The following is a 19,853-nucleotide window of genomic DNA, read 5'->3' as shown; positions in this document are numbered from 1 at the left end:
AACTTGAGTATGTTGTAGTATGGTTGGCTTTCACAGTAAAACTGTCGCTGTTAGAGATTGGATTGGTTTTTTGTGGTAGTTACAGTCATTGGAAAGAAAAAACGATTTCAGAGGAGTCATGTTTTTCGCAGGTCAGATGTGGACGTGTAATCTCAAGTTGTGAGATCACTGAGTTCTCAATTAAGTGATGACTCCATTATAGTTTGTAAGAACAGTGCTTTTGGACTTGTGGTTATTTCTTTAGAGAACGGATATTGAGTTCTTAAAAAAACTTGCTCTTTTACTTCCTTAATTACCAGAGTACATGATTGAATATTAAGAAGTAGCTTACTTGCACTTGAGGTCTGGATTCATATTTTAATTTTTTCTGAGCTCGATATTGCTGGTTAATTTTGTAGAAGTACCAAAGAATATGACATTCATACTTGTCTTCGCTAAGGCAAGTTGCCAGACAAGAAACACAGAATTAAAAAAAAAAATCTCGTGAGAACTGTTTTCTGTGTTTGGAGGAAGACTGTCTTCATGAGAATTCTGCCTGAAATTTAGTGTGGTCTTTGTAGATTGCACATGACCAGGTTTTACAGTAATGTATTGGCAATCAAGGGCTCTTCATATCACATTTGGAGTATTAATTGTGTCCTTGTTTCTAATGGAGTGTTCCTTAATGGCAAGAGCCGTTTCTCTGTACTGCTGACTTGTCCTGTGGATTTGAACATAGTTATTTATTCTTTGCTTGGGTTTACTCATGTGCAGAATTAAGTTTTACCTGCTTCTTAGTGTTGTTGCAATGCTTAATTAATATTTATAAAGGCCTTTGACATCCTGTGATGAAAGGAACTCGGCAAGTGTTCAGTAGTGGTATTATTTTATTAGTGAAAATGCAGGAGGAGTCAGAAGGATACCAGTTTTTAATTCAGAGTGAGCAATGGAGTCATTCTGTAACCTTGAGCAGGTCATGCAGTCTCTTGTTTTGTAACATATCCTGGGAAAGCTCTGTTTTGCAGCATGTGTTATTAAATGCCATCCTTCCCTCCCCCAAGTCCATTCTAAGGGAAAAAGCTCAAAAGTAAACGAACGAGGCAACTTGACTGAGCTGCTGAACATAGCAGGTATTTCTTAAGGAAATAGATCATTAACAGGGGCAGAGGGTGAGAGTTGCATTTCAGAGTCAACATGAGAACTTGAGCGAGTGTTACCTAGTCGCAGGCCAGTCTGGATTTTGCCTGTTAGTGATCTCTCTCATTTGGGTTTTGTATGCACTGTGCTTAACTGCAACTTCACTGTGAAGGGACTGTGTATAATCTTTATTGCTTTCTAAGAGCTCACTAATCCATGGTACTCAGCTGGTAAACGAGTTCTTTCTTCAGACTGACTATTGTCTGTATTTGAGCTTTGTGATTGTCAAGATTGATAGTCAGCTCTTATAGCATCTTGTATTTGGCTACTGCATAATAATATAAATCTCAGTCACTTGTGAGGTTTTTCCCTCAGCTGACAGAGGAAGGTTATGATTACATACTGTCATTGAAATTACAAGATAGTGAGGAACTTTTGAAAAGTATACATTTGTTTTAAGACAGAGCCAGCTAAGCATTTGCCTAATTACAGAAGGCACAATGACATTAAATAGTTATTTGCCATGCTTCACGCATGCAAATACAGGGTTTAAGTTTTTTATTTCATACACGGTGCTACATCTGCATTTTACTTGTTGCACAAAACACACAGGTGTGGTTTAGAGCAAGGGGCATCAAAACTTTTATTTGAAGTACTTCAGCAAGGTAAAAAAAACTTGCCCAGTGTGAAGTGTGAGGCATAGCCGAATGTAAGTGCTGGTTTAGGCATGTGCAATATGGTGGATTCAAATTGAAAGCCCCTGGATCTTTGTCCTGCCTCATTGCAGTCTGGCTGGACAGCTTGTTCCTGGGGGCTTTTTACTTGTCTTTAGTCCTGCCTCAGCTCTCAGCTCAAGTGGCCTAAGGATGAAGAGGAACAGTGTTTGTGCCTACTGAGAATAAACAATGGTTTGTAGTCTTGAAGAACAGCAGTTATTAAAACCCCTATGCTTTCTGTAGCCCTAGTTACAAGCCTTAATTTATGAAGCATGCCTAGTAGTAATGGAGTATCAAGAATTTACCTGCCTAGCTTCAGCTGAATATACTGGACATATATATAGGTAGATTTGCTCCAAGATACAGTAATTTGATGAGATTTACACAGCATTTTCCAGACCTGCAAAATATGTTACTTGCTTCTGCCTTTAACTTAGGCTTCCTGATATGGATCATGACAGTCCTGAAACTTTGTAACTGAGTATTTGCAGCAAGTAACTGAATACATTTTCTTACCTGTTAAAAATAAATATTGCCTCAGGTAATAAATGGAGTGGAAAACACAAACCTTAATGCCTTTGCCAAGAAAATCTGAGCAAGCTCTTCAGAGTTGTTTGAACTTCTAATACATTTAAAAAACAACCTTAACTTGCTGGTTCTTCCACTTTGACCTACAACCAATGAATAATAACTTCGTGTGGAAATCCTTGTTCTTAACTTCACACTGATAAAATTAAGTACATTCTTCCTTTAGTATTTTGATTTAGTATAATTAAAATAATGACTTACAGTTTGATAAATGTTATTTTCATTACTGCAGTGCCCTGAAGCACTGTATGTGGAAAATTTTATAATATTACACAGATCTGGAGGTATGTAATATGCTTGTCAGACTATTAACTTGCATAAACTGTTTTGGTTTTTATAGCATATAAATTTAGAGTGTTTCTTTGGAAACTGAATAAAAGTAAGCAGTCAGATCTCTCCCAAAATGAAATGTAAATTATACCACTATGCAACTGCAAGGGTATCCTTATAATATCCCCAGGCAGGTACAATTCAAGTATTTCACCATTCAGTAGAAGCTGCCTGTAAGCAGCATGATTATGTCTGGGCTTGGTTTGGTAAGGGATTTTTTTCCCAGTAATTTAACAGTCACTAAATAAAAAGTGCTTCACTGATATTGGTATTTTAATTTTTTTTCTTGATCCCTTCTGAAGTGCCATTTCACGAACGTTAAGAAAACCTCCAGTATTTTCAAGCATGTTAAAAAGTGCAGCAAGTAACACTGTAATAATGTTGTCTGATGTTTTCTTTATTTTTGCCTTTCCCTAAAATTCTGTTCTGTATCTGTAGATAGTCTGGATCTTTACCAGGATGGCTTTTAGGTCCTGGATTTTTTTTACTGAGAAGCACAAATATATATAAATGTCAGTCTTAATCCACAAAATGTTACATTTTAAAACAAACAATGCTACTTCTGTTCTTAAAGATTCTGCATAATCCGATTTTTTTACTGTCTGTACAGCTTCTGCTGGTGCCACAAATGATGCTCTGGTAGAAAATGTTTCATTTGATTAAACTGTATTATACTTATTCAGTATTTTTCTGAAATGTCACATTCTGACATTAAAACAAGTGTCATAATTGTTGTGTGCACTGTGGCATAGTTACCATGGGAAATATATTAATTTCCTGTGACTTTTTTTAGTGTTGAAAAATAATTCCTTTCTTTGCATTGAAGATCAAAGTTTATAATCTAAGAAAATACAGAGCTCTTTTGTTAAAATCAAATTTACACTCTAGTTGGGAGTTAGGATTTCCTTTTTAACTGCAGTTATATTAATAGTCAGTCTTTTAATAGCACTTCTTATACATACCTACAAGAATGCACTATTAAGGTGGCAGTAATGCTTGTGTCCCAGTTTGTAACCTGTTCAAAGCCCCAGTAAGGCATTGGCAAAGCTGCCAGCAGAGGTTTGAGCTTCACTTGTGGAATTGATGGGCGCTGCTGGATGCAGTGGTGTCCTGATACACACCTGGAATGGAGGGTAGCTCATTCAGGGCTTCCTGCTGTAGTCCTTCTGCAGAGGACGTGTCAGTAATTAGTTTCCTGTTTGCTGGAGCACTAAGTACAGAACTATGTTTTTGTTCTACTCTAGGGTAATACATTTTTTTGAGGAAGTATTCCAGAGCTGCATTGCCGGTCAGTGACACAGAGCTGGTTATGGTCAGCAGTGCAAAGTGCACTGGCAGCCAGGCAGGCGGTGTTGATCGTGTTCAACATCTGTAGTATTTATATGGTCTGTTGAGATGGAACAAATCCTCAGTACCTTTGCAGGTGATACCAGTCATGGCTGAGTGGTTGACTCCTCTGGACATTAAGGTTGCTGTTTAGGTGGAACACAGTAGGCTGGAGAAAAGGACCTGACAAACCTCTTAAGATTTAACAATTGTAAATGGAAAGTATTATACCTATGTCAAAATAACCCCCTGCTATAGCACAGGTTAGACATTCCCTGACTAGAAAGTAGCTCCGCAGAAAAAACACCTGAAGGTCCTGAGAAAGAGTAAGTAGAATTTGAGTCAGCAGGGTGTCCTTGCTGTTAAGAAACCAGCCATATGTTTTGCTGTATTAGCAAGGATATAGTCAGTGAGTCAGGAGAAGGGATTCAATACTTTTAAGTCCATCTTCAGTGTAGTGTGTCCAGTTTTGGTTCTCATAGAGGAAAGACACTGACTGACATGTTAAATGGGCAGGAATATGGTCAGTGTTCTGGAGCAATCTCGCTCAAGTAGAAGCTGAGAAAACTGGATTTGTTCAGCCTTAGAAATAGAAGGCTATGGGAGTACTGTTACTGCTGTTTTCAGCTGCCTCATGAGAGGGTATCAAGAGCCAGACTCTTTGTAGAGGTGGTGTACAGTGATAAAACAGGAGACAACAAACACAAGTTGCGGTAAAGAAATTCTGATTAGGTATCAGAAAGCAAATGCAATGTATGGAGTGAAAAAGTGGAATAAGCTCTCCACAGAGATAGTAGTGACTCTTAACTTTGAAGATAGTCAGAATGTGACTAGGTCCTGAGCAACTTGTTTGATGTCTTGGTTTTGAGTGTGGGGTTAGATCAGGCTCTGGTTGACTTCTGGAGGCCCCTTCAGTCAGAATTGTTTATACTTAACTGGCGTCATTATCACAATGACAATGTATCTAGTGCAGAAAGTGTAGTTAAGTTTTAGAAGATGAATTGGTTGTGAAAAGAACAAATGAAAAACATTTAAAAAACCCAAAATTAAAAAAACTCGCTGTCTAGGGATAAGATTGTATAACTTTTCTTCTGTTAGCTTTCAAACAAAATAATTTCCTTTTCTCCTGATAGGTAAACCATTTGAGATGATAAAACTGGTAGAGTGTCTCTTTTAATAGAAAGCAACACTGGCAAATACTTGCACACACATCACTTGCAGACTAATAATTAGTCCTGTAACTGACATCTGACACTTTTCCCAGACAGCCTGAGTTCATTTCAAACCCCATGTTGCATGACAAGGTAGGACTCTGGGGTTATTTTGGATGCACAGTGAGGGAGGTAAGATCTTTTTGGATGGTGCAGTAAAAAAAAAATATTTCACATGCAAGGAAAAAAAGGTCAGCAGCAGCTCCCTTAGAGGATTACAAGGATGGATCATTGGTAGTGGAACAGAGATCTTGGAGATTGCCAGCTCTGTCTTTCCTGTGAAATAACTGACTTCTTACTCTGGGCCTGTGTCCCTGTAGCAGGCACAGGTTCTTTCTTGATTTTATTCCGGTAGCTGTTATCCTTTTACTTGTCCACGGTGTTTCTTGTGGCTGTCAGAATGACACACCTATGTTTCTTGGCAAACGCTTATAGATAATGCAGTTTTCTACCCCTGTAAGTAGTTTTTAGAGGAAAGTAACATTTTTTGCTAATCACATAAAACCTTAAAAGTCCTGAATGGAATTGTCTTGCAAAGGCATGTCCTCATAAAATACATTACAGGACATCTTAATTACAGGCAAATTTCTAACTTCATGTTTTGCCACTCTGGGGCTATTTTTACCACATTTCACAGTTGTCTAAACACACTTTACCTGTGTCTTTGGTGCACATGAGTGGGCATGCTATGAAATAATAATTACACATCTGCAAGAGCTCCAAAGTGTTTGAAGCCTGAAAAAGGGGACAAAACTTGCTCGGTTCTTACAGTCTAGAACGTTGGCTATAGATCTCTATTTTCTTAAAGCTTTCCTTTTTATCAACTGGCTAACATTTAGGGACTTTAGATTGTATCTGGAAGTCAGTTTTTTAATAAATAGCTTGATAGAAATTGTACAGATGGAATGAGTAATTCTGCTTAAAGGAGTGCAAGCAAGAAATACAGAATATATTTTTTAATATATTTTATCTTTTTAACATATGTCAAGGTTTTCTTATTAACAGGTGACTTAAAACTGAAATTGGCCCCTTCCCTCTTCAGATTTTACTCTTGCCCCTTCAGTTGCTGAAGAATTGAGGAAAAAAAAACACTTTTGTGAGCATTTGTTGTTGTACTGTAGGACTTACGCTATCCAGTTCTTTAAAGAGTGCTTTATGCTCAGTTGTTGTCTCTTTATAAATCATTGTGCATGGGTATACATAGGTGTATATATATAGAATATGCCACAAAGAATTAATTTTACTCTGTTAATGAGTGTAATAATAGTTTGTAAGGAGCATTCCTTTAGAAAAGTGTACTTTGAGCGAAGTCAGTTTGCTGATGTAAAGCTGGTTATTATCTAGAGCAGCGTCCAGTTACTGATGTTGGGCTGCGATAAAGGCGTATCGCTTGTGCCAGATGCGCTGTTTAAAGCGTGCAGCTTTCTTGCTCTGACACTGTTTTGGTGTTCGGCCAAAGAGAAGGAAAAGCAGCTTACTCTTATGTCCTTGAAAAGGAATAATCTTTTGAAAATGCTGCTTTAGAGCACTTTTAAAAGCACACTTTCTAAAGTATTTTTATTTAATACGTGGTAAGTGTATGTTGTGTTTATATAAAATCCACAGCTTTTCCTGGGAGAGAGATTATAAGCTTTTGTCTTACACATGGTGTGTATACTATTTACACATTGCAAATATGAAAGTCTTAATTTCATATTCTGAAGGGCTGAGTTTTGCTGTCTGGACTTTACTTACATTCAAAAAGTGTGGGACAATGATCCTTTTACAAAATGGTCAATTTTGAACTGCACAGTTTATCCCTTACAATGACATTGCGATTCTTCAGTGATGCTGTGAATTTGTCTCATTTCAAGCAAAAAAATTTTTTTTTCCCTCTGAAGTTTTTATACCGTAGGTATAGGGAATGCTATTCTTAAAGATCAGTCGTTTTTCCTTATAAACATCAGAAATCAGTTGGCCTAAAGTAATTTCATATTCCATTTTTGTCAGTTCAGCCTAAAGACTGAGTTTCGAAATGGCTATCTCCCTTGTAAGCGTATTTTGTATGGCTTGGCTGTCTAATCTATGCATTCAAGCATTGCTTGATAAGAAAGAAGGCTATGATGTTGCGTATTTTAACTTTTTTTTTTAATAAAATTAATCCCATTTTGAGTCTTTTGATCAGCAAGATCATAACTCTTTATTTACATGACTTGGTCTAGTGGAAGTAATTTTACCTTTAGGAATGTGGGATCTGTCAGCCCTGGGATTTATTCCATGCTGTGTTACATCTTGCTTCTGTTTGATGTTCTCTTTAAATGCACTGGAGCACACTTGCGTGTTTGGACATGCCACACCTCTCTCATGCTGCTGAAATAATGGAGCATGTCTGTTAATTAAGTGGGTTATGTTAAATGAAAGTGAAGTAAAATTTTAAGGATTTCTGTGTTCCAGTTGTGGTGCATTTAATTTGGCTTCATTTTTAGTCTCTGACATCCAGCTTCCTGATACGATTTAAAAACTTTCATCCACCTTAAGCATTTCAAGCTGGAGACTGCCAGTGTTCGTTGCTGCAGCGAGAAGGGCTTGCACCTCAAAGAACTCATTTGGGAGATTGTAGTATGCCTTTTCTTCGTTGCTTATGACCCTTAGTTCCAGTCAGCTTATGCTTTTTTTAATGCATTACTGTGAGTTGAATTTGCTTCCCATACACTCAGCTGAGTTCCAGGGAAGGTCCAAGCAAGTCAAGGTCAAGGACAGAGCTTGATGAAGAGAAATAAAGTGGAAGAAAATGAAAACCACTTGCCAGTGGCAGCAACAAGGTGTTAATGAAATAGCACTGTTGAAGACATTTTACTTTCCTGTAAGAGATTTTGTCCCTGTGTGGATTGAGGGGAGCTTCTGTCTTGGAACTTGCACCTGGGCTTGAGCTTGTTATAAAGGTGTTTTGCAACACATCTAAGACACCAGTGTGTGATGCCTAATTCTGCTGGTATCCAGGCTGTATAATTTATCAAAATACCAAGAAAACTTCCAGCAGTGTTGAGAAGCTATGTGCTTGTAGTTAGAGTTCACTTGAAATTCTTTTTGCTTCAAATCTTGACCAATACTGGATACCTTATTGCTGGATAAATTTCTGGTTTAATCATGTTTTGCGTCTTTCTGTCTGTTTCCAAGAAAGAGTAATTAATTGCTCAAGTTTTTGCTTCTAAGTGACAGTGATCTGTGCATGCAGATCATTCCGTGCATATGGTGTAGGCTTTTAGCTCTGGCTAGTTGTGGCTGAAGGCTTGAGAGAAGATGTAGCAGTTGTTTAGGTGATGTGGTAGCTATATAGATAGAAAAGTGCTTCTGGTCGTGCAAGTGTGGTTTCAGAATCCCAGTGTTCCAAAAGAAGATGCACAAGTTGGCTCACAATTTGGAAGCAGGTTTGTAAATTACCCTATGCTTATCACAACACAGAGAACAGGGAGCACCTATAGAAGATGACTGCCACTCCTGTGTCGTAGTGTGGCTGACTCAAGTAGACTGTACTGAAGTGAGGTGAAGTGTGAGGTCAGGAGGAGGGAAGAGGATTTACAGTACTGGTGTCTGGTATACATCCTCACCAGTGAGGAACTTCCAAACCCTCACACCATTGCCCTGTGGTGGTGTGAAAGGAACTGGGAGTTGCGTGCACTGAAGTGCCACTCTAGGAATTTTCATTTCTTACATTTCACTTACTTTTTTTGTGCAGTTTTAGTTTGAGGGTGACCTTACAGGATTATGGGGTTTGTGTGGACTAATACTGTGTGATGCTTTATCTCTGCCTATCCAAGTGTGTTGGCAGCAGATAGTGCGCAATGCCTTGCACGTCATCTTGTCTTACAGTTCAGTTCATGACAGCAAGAGCTTTGAAGACAACTTCTGTCCTCTGCCTTAAGCCCATAATGTTCTCAGAACAACTCTTTAAAATAGAATTTTCCGGAAAAATGAGTGGTAGAATTTTACAGGAAAGTATCACTTTTGAAAACAGGTAAATTGTTTTGAGGGAGAACACATCTCTTGAATGTCTATTTTTGCTTTTTTTATTTTCCTGAAATGGATGTTTTAATAACATGGACTTCACAACTTCTTTCTGTTATGTCTAGTTAACTAGTGTAAAAAAATTCTTTCTCTACAGTGATTGCTGTTGGCTTAGCCAGAAGAGGTTGTTTTAAGAACTTAGATAAGGTGTAATGCATCGTAGCTATTGGGTTTATTTGGTTTTGGGCTTTTTTAGAATGAAGATAACATTTTGGATTACAACTTACAGTTTCTCATCATTTGTAAACTGTTGATAAGCCTTACTTCAAATACAAGGATTTAAAATCTGCAGTAAGCTTTTTAAATACTTTGCAGTATTGTTGATTCTAAGATTTTTGTGGGAGATATTAAAGTGCAATTAGGTCATATTTTTAGATCAGCACATGCTTTCTTGAAAAAAAACTAGATTAAAAAGCTGGCTGCTGATTGCTATTTAGCAGACTTCCTCTTCAGGGTTGTGGTGTGTCTGTGTTCCCATTACAGTGTGCTTGTAACAAAACCCGGAACCACACCCCATTGTATTACTCTAAATTCACTCTGTATTGTATTGTATTACTCTAAATGGAGTTGATGGTTTTCTCCCCCTGTTGATCTCCTCAGTGTAAGCAGCTGTTTGCTGGAAAGCACATGATGGACCCCTGAGTTTTCAACAGGCCAGGAAGAACTATCTTTCAGCTAATGAGAAGTTAATAGGCACATTATCTCTGGAATAAATCGAGGAAGTGATTGAAAGCTTTGTTGATGTTGAATTTTTCAGAACATTTAACACTGCAAGTTAAACTTGTATTCAACAAGCATCTTGCATCCATCTGAAGAGGAGAATCGTTGATCATCAAACAAATGTTATGAAATGCATCAAAGAGTAGAATTGGGAAGACAACACTTGTGATACCCCAAATAACAATAAGACATTTACTCTTCTAATTCACTGAACTTTCACCATGGCTGTACATTGTTAGTGTGCCTGTAGCATCTCTTCTTGCTCTGTCATTTGGAAAGTATAACTTTTTGTACATCCAACATGTTTGTGAGATGTCACCCAGTGCTCTGTCAGGAACTCTGTGGTCTCATGTGATGTAGCCCAAGTGTTCAGATAAGTCCCTTCCACCTTAGTAGAGTTTACATGAATTGAAGCCTAAATAAAGTTTTGGTAAATGAAGTAAACCAAGTGTCATTTGCTGCTGTATTGTAGTTGTTGAGGATGCACCCAATGGAATATTAAATCTCTACTAGAAGAGCAGAAGGGGAGGTTGTAATGCAAAACAAAAGGGTTTCTCTGCAGCCTTAGTCCACACAGATCAAAAAACAAGGCAGCAGCAATAACAATCTCCATGCCCTAAATTTGCCACAGAGGCAGACCATAACTAGGTGATTACTTTCAGGCTATGGATCTTTTGTCCTTGAATCCTTTTAGTGCTGTATGTTCACTGTAAGCCATAGCTTCAGCTGTGATTGTGAACTTGGTTCTTCTCTCTTCTATTCCCTTTTCGTCTGCTCACAAAACTAAGGAAAGTGCTTTTAAGTGGAAAGCTTCCTGTATGCCAAGCAGTTACTAGAAGTCGTTTTGTATTGATCCTACCATTTTTCAGCAGCTCTTTTGAGACAGCTCTTTTTAAACGTCCTTTTAAACATTTGCCTGATGCAAGAAAATTTTTTGGAAATAGTGTAGTTGTAACTTGCCCTGCAGCCCAAAAGGTGTACATAGCTTGACAAGACAAAAGTAGTAAACATAATTTGAAATCATAGCAACTTTAATGATGAGGGTGTCACAGGAGAGCTTTTTCATATTGCTTACAATCTATGGCTCGGAAATAATGAAAAATTCTGTCTCATTGCTATGACAGACAATGCAAAGTACACTAAATTCCCAGTGCTTCGCTGAAAAAAGTATAGTAATTGCGTTCAGTGGTAACCTGAGGATGTTGTTACTAAGGACTTACCTTGCCCTTACCAAGTTTATCCATCCACGAAGAAGGGGAGCCCAATTTCAGGAAACCAGGAAGTCATTTCTTACTCTCTATAGGACCTTTGTCATTTAGAGTGTTCTTGGAAGTCTTCAATCAGAAAGCTGCTAATACATAGCATCTCAAAATATTTTTGTAGAAATCAGTTGTGTAAATGTCTCTACACTCTGCCTTCGGTGTATTTAGTGAAAATGAAAAGGGTGTTTCTTTCACCTGTACTGCATAGATGCAATTCAAGGAAAAGTCTGTACAATGTGACAGCAAAGGCAACTCAACTCTACAGTTTTTTAGGCTGTGGTCAAAAAAATCCTTTGATTTAGGCATAAATACAACAAATAGTTCAATACTGTCATAAACTCCAGTTTTGGTTGTAATGCTGTTCTGGTTTTTATAAAATTTTCTTCTGAAAGATTGTGGATTATACTTGTTAGTTTATTCTCATTTGTAGAGTCTCTAATCCTACTCCTTGTCTGTTAAATCATCTTTTTACATGATCATCTTTGTCCTAATCTTTCCTTATAAAAAGAAATTGCTCTAAGTAAGCTGGAAACTTGGCCTTAAATTTATTTTTAAGGAGGTGAAGAGAACTGGTTAACAAAAATGGGATTCACCATAGAAACAACTCAGCCAATAGTATATATGCAGTAAATTAACTATTCCATAGTACTTTCATATTTGATACAGAACATAGCAACAAGATGATGGCTTGACAACAATAGCATCTGCATGTAGTTTTTTTTCTCCTTTTTTGAAAAAATTTTCTTGTGGGAAAAAATAGATTCCCTGGAAAGTAATTTATATTCGAAGTTTCATCACAAAAATTCTGTGGGTGGATACAATAGCCTAGAAATTAAATTAGAGATTTGTATAATAAATGATAGGTTTGATTTGATGTGACACTTCTAGTCTCTTACAAGTGACATAGCTACAGGCAATAGAATAATCTCTTCCCCTTGTGAAGATAAGTGTTGTATCAGGCCACACTATCTTATATTAAATTACAACTTCGCTTTTTTTTTTTTTTTTAACCATATGAAAAGATTCATGAGACTCTTCGTTAAATAATAGCATGACCCAATTATAAAAGTGCTTTGGCCAAAATGTCTTGAAGATATTTTCTACTGTCAGGCATGTGATTAATTTATGTAGGGAACTGCCATAACAGACCTGATCTGAATAAAGAAATTTTCCTTTATGCAGCATGTGGCATGATTGTGGCCATACTGAGCTAGAAGGTGCTTTTCTTATCACAATTCAACAGAAACCTTTAGGTAGAAATGAAGTATGATAAGAGGAATCTGATAGCTTGCTGTCTTTCTTGCAAGAAAGAGGTTTATAGTATGTGTGGCTCTTATACAACTTGATTGTACTCAGACCATTATTTTTCATGTTTTGACAGAGAGAAGGAGCAAGAAAGGGAAGAACAGTTAATGGAAGACAAGAAAAGGAAGAAAGAGGATAAGAAAAAGAAGGACTCTGCTCAGAAGGTGGGTTTTAATATTTGAATTCTTTTATCCAGCTGAAACATAAATAGTATTGGTGGTAATAAGATGTTAAATTGTTTGTATTTGAACTTAGAAATTACTGCTTAGAGTGGTGCTTCTTTAAAGACACTTTTTTGCATAATTTTCCTGGAACTGAAATGTTTCAGTTGGATATTTCTTCTCCTTAGAGTGCTATGTAAAATAAAAGAATTTTTTGATAGAAGGTATTTAAGTTACTTAATATGATTTATTTAGATCTCTCTCTACACAACTGCTTCTTGTTTGAGGTGTTTGTGGATTAAAATACTGATAAGCTTTTGCAATTCTTGCAGTAAAGTTGAATAAATATTTATTAGAACAGGAAGATCCTTATATTAAAAACCATAAGGAAGCTTACATTAAATATTTACTACTGAAGATTCAGTTTGTTTTTTGCTAAGTATTACTTGCATTTTACGTTTTCTGTGGCTAATAGCACTTTTGCTGAAGTCTACCAGTTCAAGTCTAAGTTGTGGAGAATTTGTTAGTCACCAAAAATTGGTTCTGCTCAGAAAACGAGTTTGAAACTTGGTGTATTAGAAGGTCTGTATTTTCAAAAAAATCTTGCAGGTTGTTCTGGGAATTAACTTGACATAAGAGCTTGAGTCTTTTAGGGCGTCACTCTTGGTTTTTACCAGTAAAATCCTTTCTGGGCTTCCCAGTGTAAGATAGGTGTAGCCACCCTGGAGCAAGTTCAGCAGAATGCCTTTAAGATGATTAAGGGACTGGAGGATCTGACAAATGAGGAGAGTCTGGGAGCGTTGTGACTGTTCCTCCTGGAGGAGAGGAGGCTTGGGGCATCTCATCAATAGTATATTAGTGCTTTGTGGAAGGGAGTAACAAGACAGAGGCAGACTCTTCTCCACGGTGCCCAGTGGCAAAGCATAAGGCATAATGTACATATTGAAAGTCTGCCTAATCATAAAAAGCCTCCTTCTTTGTGCATGTATGTGGCTGGACAGCCACTGGAACAGGTTTTCCAGAGGGGTTGTGGTGCCTCTGTCTTTAGATGCTCAAAACTGAGTTTCACGTGGTCCTGTGCAATCCAGTTGTGATGATTGTTTCAGATTGAGGAGCCTCTTGGGGCCAGGCAGAGGACAAGGGTAGGAACTGTAGATTAGGTTTCCAGAGGCTGTCCTTTCCAATGTCAATGACTATGTGAAACTGAGAGCAAAAGGCTTTTCTTTATTTCAGTAGTCTGTGTTTCAGTTGCTTCAGTAATGGGTCAGGTGATGAAAGATCAATGTTTACTCTTAGATTCTGTGGGTTTCTGCTGAGAGCAGACAGCACCAACTTCAGTTGAATTTTGGCTTATCCAGGGTCTTTTTTAGTCTGTTTTTTTCACCAATTTGAGTCTATCAGTTTAAACTGAGTGCTGATAAATGTGTATCAGCTGTCTTCATCCAGTTTATGGATCCCCAAATAACAGTGCAAAAGAGCAGTTGCTACAGATAAGGTCTCTCCAGTGTCTTTCTGCCTCCGTGTTGATGCTATTTAATGTTCAAGTACAAAAAATATATGTAGAAACCAGAAAGAGCAGAACCTTATGAATAAAGAGACTTGAGGATTATGAGCTGATAGTCAGTGATAAAAGGGAAACTTGAAAAGGCTGTGCTGATCATCTTGATAACAGTGCTATGTTTACTGAGGAATTGATGCTTTGAATACAAAAGAGATTTGCCAGCTTTCCTGTGTGGTCTCTCACCTACAAAGTTGTTCAGTACATATTCTGCCACACTCTCAGGAGGGCTAAAGACTTAAGTAATTTAATCTCCTAGAGGCCAAACTTCACAGTAATACTTGGAGATAGCTAAGAATAGCAAAGCAGGCAGCCAAATGGATGAAATGTAAATGTGTGTGTTCATTCTTAGTGACTCTGGAGGTATTCACCAAATAAGCAGCAATGATTTCAGGGTACCATTTTCAAACTAAGTTTGTTTAACATGAAACAATTGTTCTGTCTGGTTCACCTGAAACCTTAAAAATTAAATTTAAAAAAAAAATCACTTAAAGAGAGGCAAGCAAGCTGACAGCTTAAATATATGTAATTGGTGTCCAGGGGGCTGTTTTGGTAGCTTGTCAGTAGGCTGAGATTTATTCAACCTTCCCGTTCACTGTAGCTGCTCCTGCTCTACTGATGCTCATAGGTTGCTGAGTAAATCTGAGACATTGTCATATTTATTTCAGCTTTTGAGTTTTAGATGAAAATTATCACAAAACCAGATCATTTTGACTAGGAGAGGGACATTATAGGCAGAAGGTTTTTTGGTTGTTTTTTTTCTCTCTAAAGTAGCTTGTGTTTATCATGTAGAATTTTTCAAGGATTCAATGAAATTTTTTTTATCCAAGTAGACAAGTTACTAATTTACTAAATGTGTATACTGTTGACTACAGTAAACCTATCAGCATTACCAGATTGTAATAATTAGTATTTTTTCCCCTTTTCCTTCAGTCAAGCGTCAGGGTCAGTTAAGTGTGTAGCAGAATTTTTAACTGTTACAGAAGATGATGTATTTGATGGGTATGGGATTTTTCATAAGTGAAGTTGAAAATTAATGTCTGGCTTGGTACTGACATGATTTTGGTACATAAATTTTTATTGTCCTTGAGGCTTTGGGTAGTATATATCTGTGAGGTTACAATGCTTAAGATTTTGTATTTTAGTCAATGTTCCACTTTGCATATTGCAGTTTTCATCTTTTCATCTTTCCGAAGTGAATGATGCCATAGCAATTTAGTGCAGTTTGTCTTTTTATTCTTTACCATACAAAGGAGTTCTGGTTTGGTTAGTTTCAACAATAAACTGCTTTTTACTTGTGCTTTCATTATTCTATACTGTTGCTGTGTGCTTTCCAGAAATATGGACTAGTTCAGCAATTTCATTTAAGTATAGGTGTCATAGAACCTGACACATGATGATCTTTACAGTTTTTTTCATTATTCTATAGTGGAACTCATGATGGGCAGGTTCAAAAAATGGTACAATACACATGATTCCAGAGAATATACCAGAGATGTGCTTGTCGCTACTTTAGTTTGAAATCTGTTATGCTGAAACAATGTAGGATACAGCAAAACCCATATTGAGTATGTTGGCCAGTGTGAATGCTCATTTCAGTCATTGACTTCTTGTTGCATTCAGTAGATTTACTTTTTAGGTGTTGCTGGTAGTTTTTGTAAGTGTGGAAATGAATCCAGTAAGGTTTAAAATTACTTCTCTTTAGAAGAGATGTTCTGGGAAAGGTGAAATGGGAAGATGGCAAAGAGACAGACTGCTGTGGTTACTTCAGGCCCCAACAGTTCACTGTAAGGATACTCTCACAGAAGGAAGGCTGTGTTACACTTTAAGTGAAATACTTCACCTCCGAAATCTGAGAGAGCTGTAGTGCTATAACACATGTTTATTTGTGATTTGGAAGCCCATGTTTGGGATGAGGAGGAGGATTGAGTACTTAAAATCATGAGTGAAGTATGATTGTTTCTGCCAGGGACTTCTGCATCAGGCAGCATTATTACAGGAGTTGTAGTACTTTGAAAACCTTGTATATTTATGTGTATATATAACTAGGAATATTATTTAGACTTGCAGTTCATCGATTGTTTTCATTCAACAAAAAATTCTGATCTTGTGCTAATAGGTTAAGATTGTGATTTAGCACATGTTCAGTGTTTGTTTTGCGCTGCTTAAAACTGTATTTACATTCTTGTTCTTAATTTGCAGGTCACAGATCAAAAAACCAAAGGTAAGAGTCTTTGATCCTAAGGAGTACTTTTATTGACTTGAGCCATGATTCAAATCTTTATGAAAACTGTTATAAAAGGAAGGGGACTTATGAGTAAAGATGAAATACTGAATATGAGTATTCAGAAGAAGTAAGTTGAGGTGATTAAAATGGAGAAGCTACAACTGTTCTGCAGATGTGTTGTCAGCATTGAAATACTTGAAGAAAGAATGAGGATTGTGGATAAGATAGGTTAGCTGATATGCTCAGTTCTCTGTTTTACAACCGTTTTAGACAAAAAGCCAAGACTGAAACCACTTCTGTAAAGGGAATGAAAGACAGCAAAAATCCTGCTTGCTCATTGTGAGGTACCAAAATGAATAAAAATTACTTGAGTTTGGAAACTTAGATTCAGGCACACAAAAGTCCAGTAGAGAAGACAGGACTGATGAGTGAGCATCTTGAAAGTTGAACTAAATAACTTAGTTGTTGGAAAAATACATTTAATCTTATTTTGTGTATCAGTTTCTGATAAATTTTGTGGGGAAATTGCCATTAGTGAAAGAAAAGTAATAAAATAGTGACTTGATTTTATGGCTAACAGTACCTTTTTGGGGTTTGGGCAATGAAGCCTATCTAAAAAATTGGAAAACCCTTATAAAAATAAAATGTTGAGAATTAATGCATTCATGTTGCCAAAGAGAGACCTACTTGTGTTGATCACACATTTGTAAGAATAAAAGTTTTACTGATTATGATTAGTTTGTCTAGAGTCTCTTAAGCAAATTTTGTGATGGTGTTAGCTCCTCAAGGATTTGTGGTTTTCTTCTCCAGTGTATAATGGTCCTCAGGAGCAGATTGTCTTGCTTATAGGGGCACCTGGTGACCAGCAGGGAAACCTTAAGTGAGCCAAACACAGTTGCTCTTTGTAGGACTGTCTTTCGGGTGAGAGTCAGCTGTTACTGCCTTTCTTAAGAGCAGCACAGAAAACTCAGATTTGTTAACTCCAAATCCAAAAGGAGGCAGGTTATTTCCCATCTTTTTGTTTGTTTAGGCAGCTGCTGTGTAGCCTAGTAAACAGGTGAAAACTTGGTTTCTGATTTCAGATTTCTCATTGGATGATGATGCATTATAATCCAAAAACTAGTTCAAGATCAGGAAGGTGGAGCCAATTATATTTGCTCATATTTTAAAATTGCTCACTGTCTAGGGTATATTCTTTGCCAACTTTACATTTGCAAGGAATTTTGGGTTTAGAGCAAAATTGATGAGCACAGAGTTTAATCCTAGACTGCAGAGTTGCACATGAAAGCAAAAGGTCTGCTGCTACTGCTTATTCCTGCTTCTTTAAATTGTTTTTGGTTGTTGAGAAGGTGGAAGCTGCACAGTATTTCAGAGATTAAATAACAAAAGCCAAGAGTCACAGTGAGTTCTTGTAGCTAACGCAGGTTTAAATGGAAAAACTTCTGATTTTCATCCTTCCTGTTTTTCAGTGCCCGAAGTGACGAAACCAAGTTTAAGCCAACCAGTGGCTGCCAGCCCAATTGGCAACTCTCCATCGCCACCAGTCAATGGTGGCAACAATGCCAAAAGGGTGGCAGTGCCGAACGGACAACCGCCAAGCGCCGCCCGCTACATGCCTCGGGAGGTGCCGCCGCGATTCCGTTGCCAGCAGGACCACAAAGTGTTACTGAAACGTGGGCAGCCTCCTCCGCCATCCTGCATGCTCCTTGGGGGTGGAGCAGGGCCTCCCTCCCCAGCAGCACCAGGAGCAAACCCAAACAACGCACAACCAGTGACAGGAGCACTGCTGCAGAGCGACAGTGGGACTGCAACAGGCAAGTGATGATAAGAAATGTTGTTAAATGAGCGCTTTGGTGCGTGGCAGAAAAGGCATGGCTGAAATTGTACATTAAGGCTGTCATTAAACCACAAAACTCAGGTCGCTTTTGGGGAGTTTCTGCTGTTTCAGTGTATAGATTTCTGTTTGCAGCAATGGATATAATTTTTTACTCGATGGAAAAAGAGGTTTAATTTTTTTCAAGTATATTTTGAGTAGTTTTAATTGGTTGCTGAAATGCTCTGCAGCAAGGTGAACACAAGGCATAAATAAACAGCACTTTATGGTTGTCACTGAGTAGTTCCTAATGGCTCTTCAGGTTTCTTTGACATGAATTTCCTGTCTTGTCACATTTTTGTCTCATCTTGTAAAACAGACGTGTAGATGCCCAGTCTGCAAAGGGCAGGTGTCTGCCACGTCTTGTCTGGATGAAACAGAAAGGCGACCTATTGCTCCTCACTCTTTATTTTGGTAGTAATCTTATTTTTTGTACGTGGATAAGCTGTTTTTTACAAATGGTGGCTATTCTGTTTTTACTTTTCCATTCATTTTGTGTTCCAGAAGATAAATTGGTTTTGGGGTTGTTTTGTGGGAATGGGAAAGTTATAGCTGCTCCTGAATTTTTTAGACCTTCGTGAGTTGCAGGAGCTGTAATACTTCTTTAATTATAATAGTAGAACAAACAAAATTATGCTCAAAATACCTGCCTTCTAAAGAAAGACTTAGGTGACCTAAAAAGTCAAGGACAGCTTTAATTCTAACAATAAGGATGTTTAAAAAAGAATAAATTAAATACTTGAAAGTCAAAAAAGAAGCAAATAACAATACCAGTATGTCTGAGTTTTCTTTGAAAATCATGCCAGATCAATGGGATGATGATTTTTTTTTACCATTGTGGAAATCAAACTTTTTAAAATTCTCTGTGGTTTGGAATTAAAAACAGAGGTGACTTGTACAGAATCAAGTGAGCTAGGTGGGATGGCTGTCCTTAACAAATAGGATTCTAGGAAAATTAATAATTCTATTTGTTTTGTGGTTTCACTACTTGAATTCATTTGTAGCAAATCCCTGTTTGACAGAGTATTTATCTTGTCTTTCATAATTGCTGTATAATGAAGGAGAAAGTGGGTGTCAATGTACAATGACAAAACTTTAACTTACCAGTTTCAAAACAGATGTCTTGGAGATAACTTTTGATAAAACACCTGAAACAAAACATGCCCTAGAGTCTATGGTTCCTATATAAAATCCTAGCACTGGTATGCCTTCACAGTTATTGTAGTAGACTGACTAAGGAAAATTTGTGGTGGCAAAGCATTCTAAAAGTTTTCAAAACTTCTCCTGAGTAACATTTTTTTGCTGTTGGATATACTATATGAGGACCATTTTGAAGTATTTTGAGAGGCTCCTTAAGTTGTATGTAATTATTTGACATTTAGTATTTGTTTTTCTGAGACTGAAATTTGGTATTAC

General features: G+C 37.4%; 1 protein-coding gene and 1 long non-coding RNA gene across 10 annotated transcripts in view; both read left to right on the top strand.

Annotated features, from left to right (window-relative positions):
• Nucleotides 1–19,853, top strand: part of TNRC6B (trinucleotide repeat containing adaptor 6B) — a 134,410-nt gene that overhangs the window by 67,389 nt on the left and 47,168 nt on the right. For all 9 annotated transcript variants that reach the window (XM_088165269.1, XM_088165266.1, XM_088165271.1 and 6 more), the window contains 3 exons: nucleotides 12,695–12,782; nucleotides 16,540–16,561; nucleotides 18,034–18,378. In XM_088165269.1, the coding sequence (XP_088021395.1) occupies nucleotides 12,695–12,782; nucleotides 16,540–16,561; nucleotides 18,034–18,378 (455 nt within the window). The remainder of the gene's footprint in view (nucleotides 1–12,694; nucleotides 12,783–16,539; nucleotides 16,562–18,033; nucleotides 18,379–19,853) is intronic.
• LOC148223637 (uncharacterized) lies at nucleotides 8,736–10,490 on the top strand. Its single transcript, XR_015804174.1, has 2 exons — nucleotides 8,736–9,281; nucleotides 9,932–10,490. It is a non-coding gene; the product is annotated as an uncharacterized LOC148223637 (long non-coding RNA).

The sequence above is a fragment of the Sturnus vulgaris genome, chromosome 5, assembly GCF_052056855.1.
Source record: "Sturnus vulgaris isolate bStuVul1 chromosome 5, bStuVul1.hap1, whole genome shotgun sequence".
Classification (NCBI taxonomy): domain Eukaryota; kingdom Metazoa; phylum Chordata; class Aves; order Passeriformes; family Sturnidae; genus Sturnus; species Sturnus vulgaris.
This window is presented reverse-complemented; position numbering and strand designations above follow the sequence as displayed.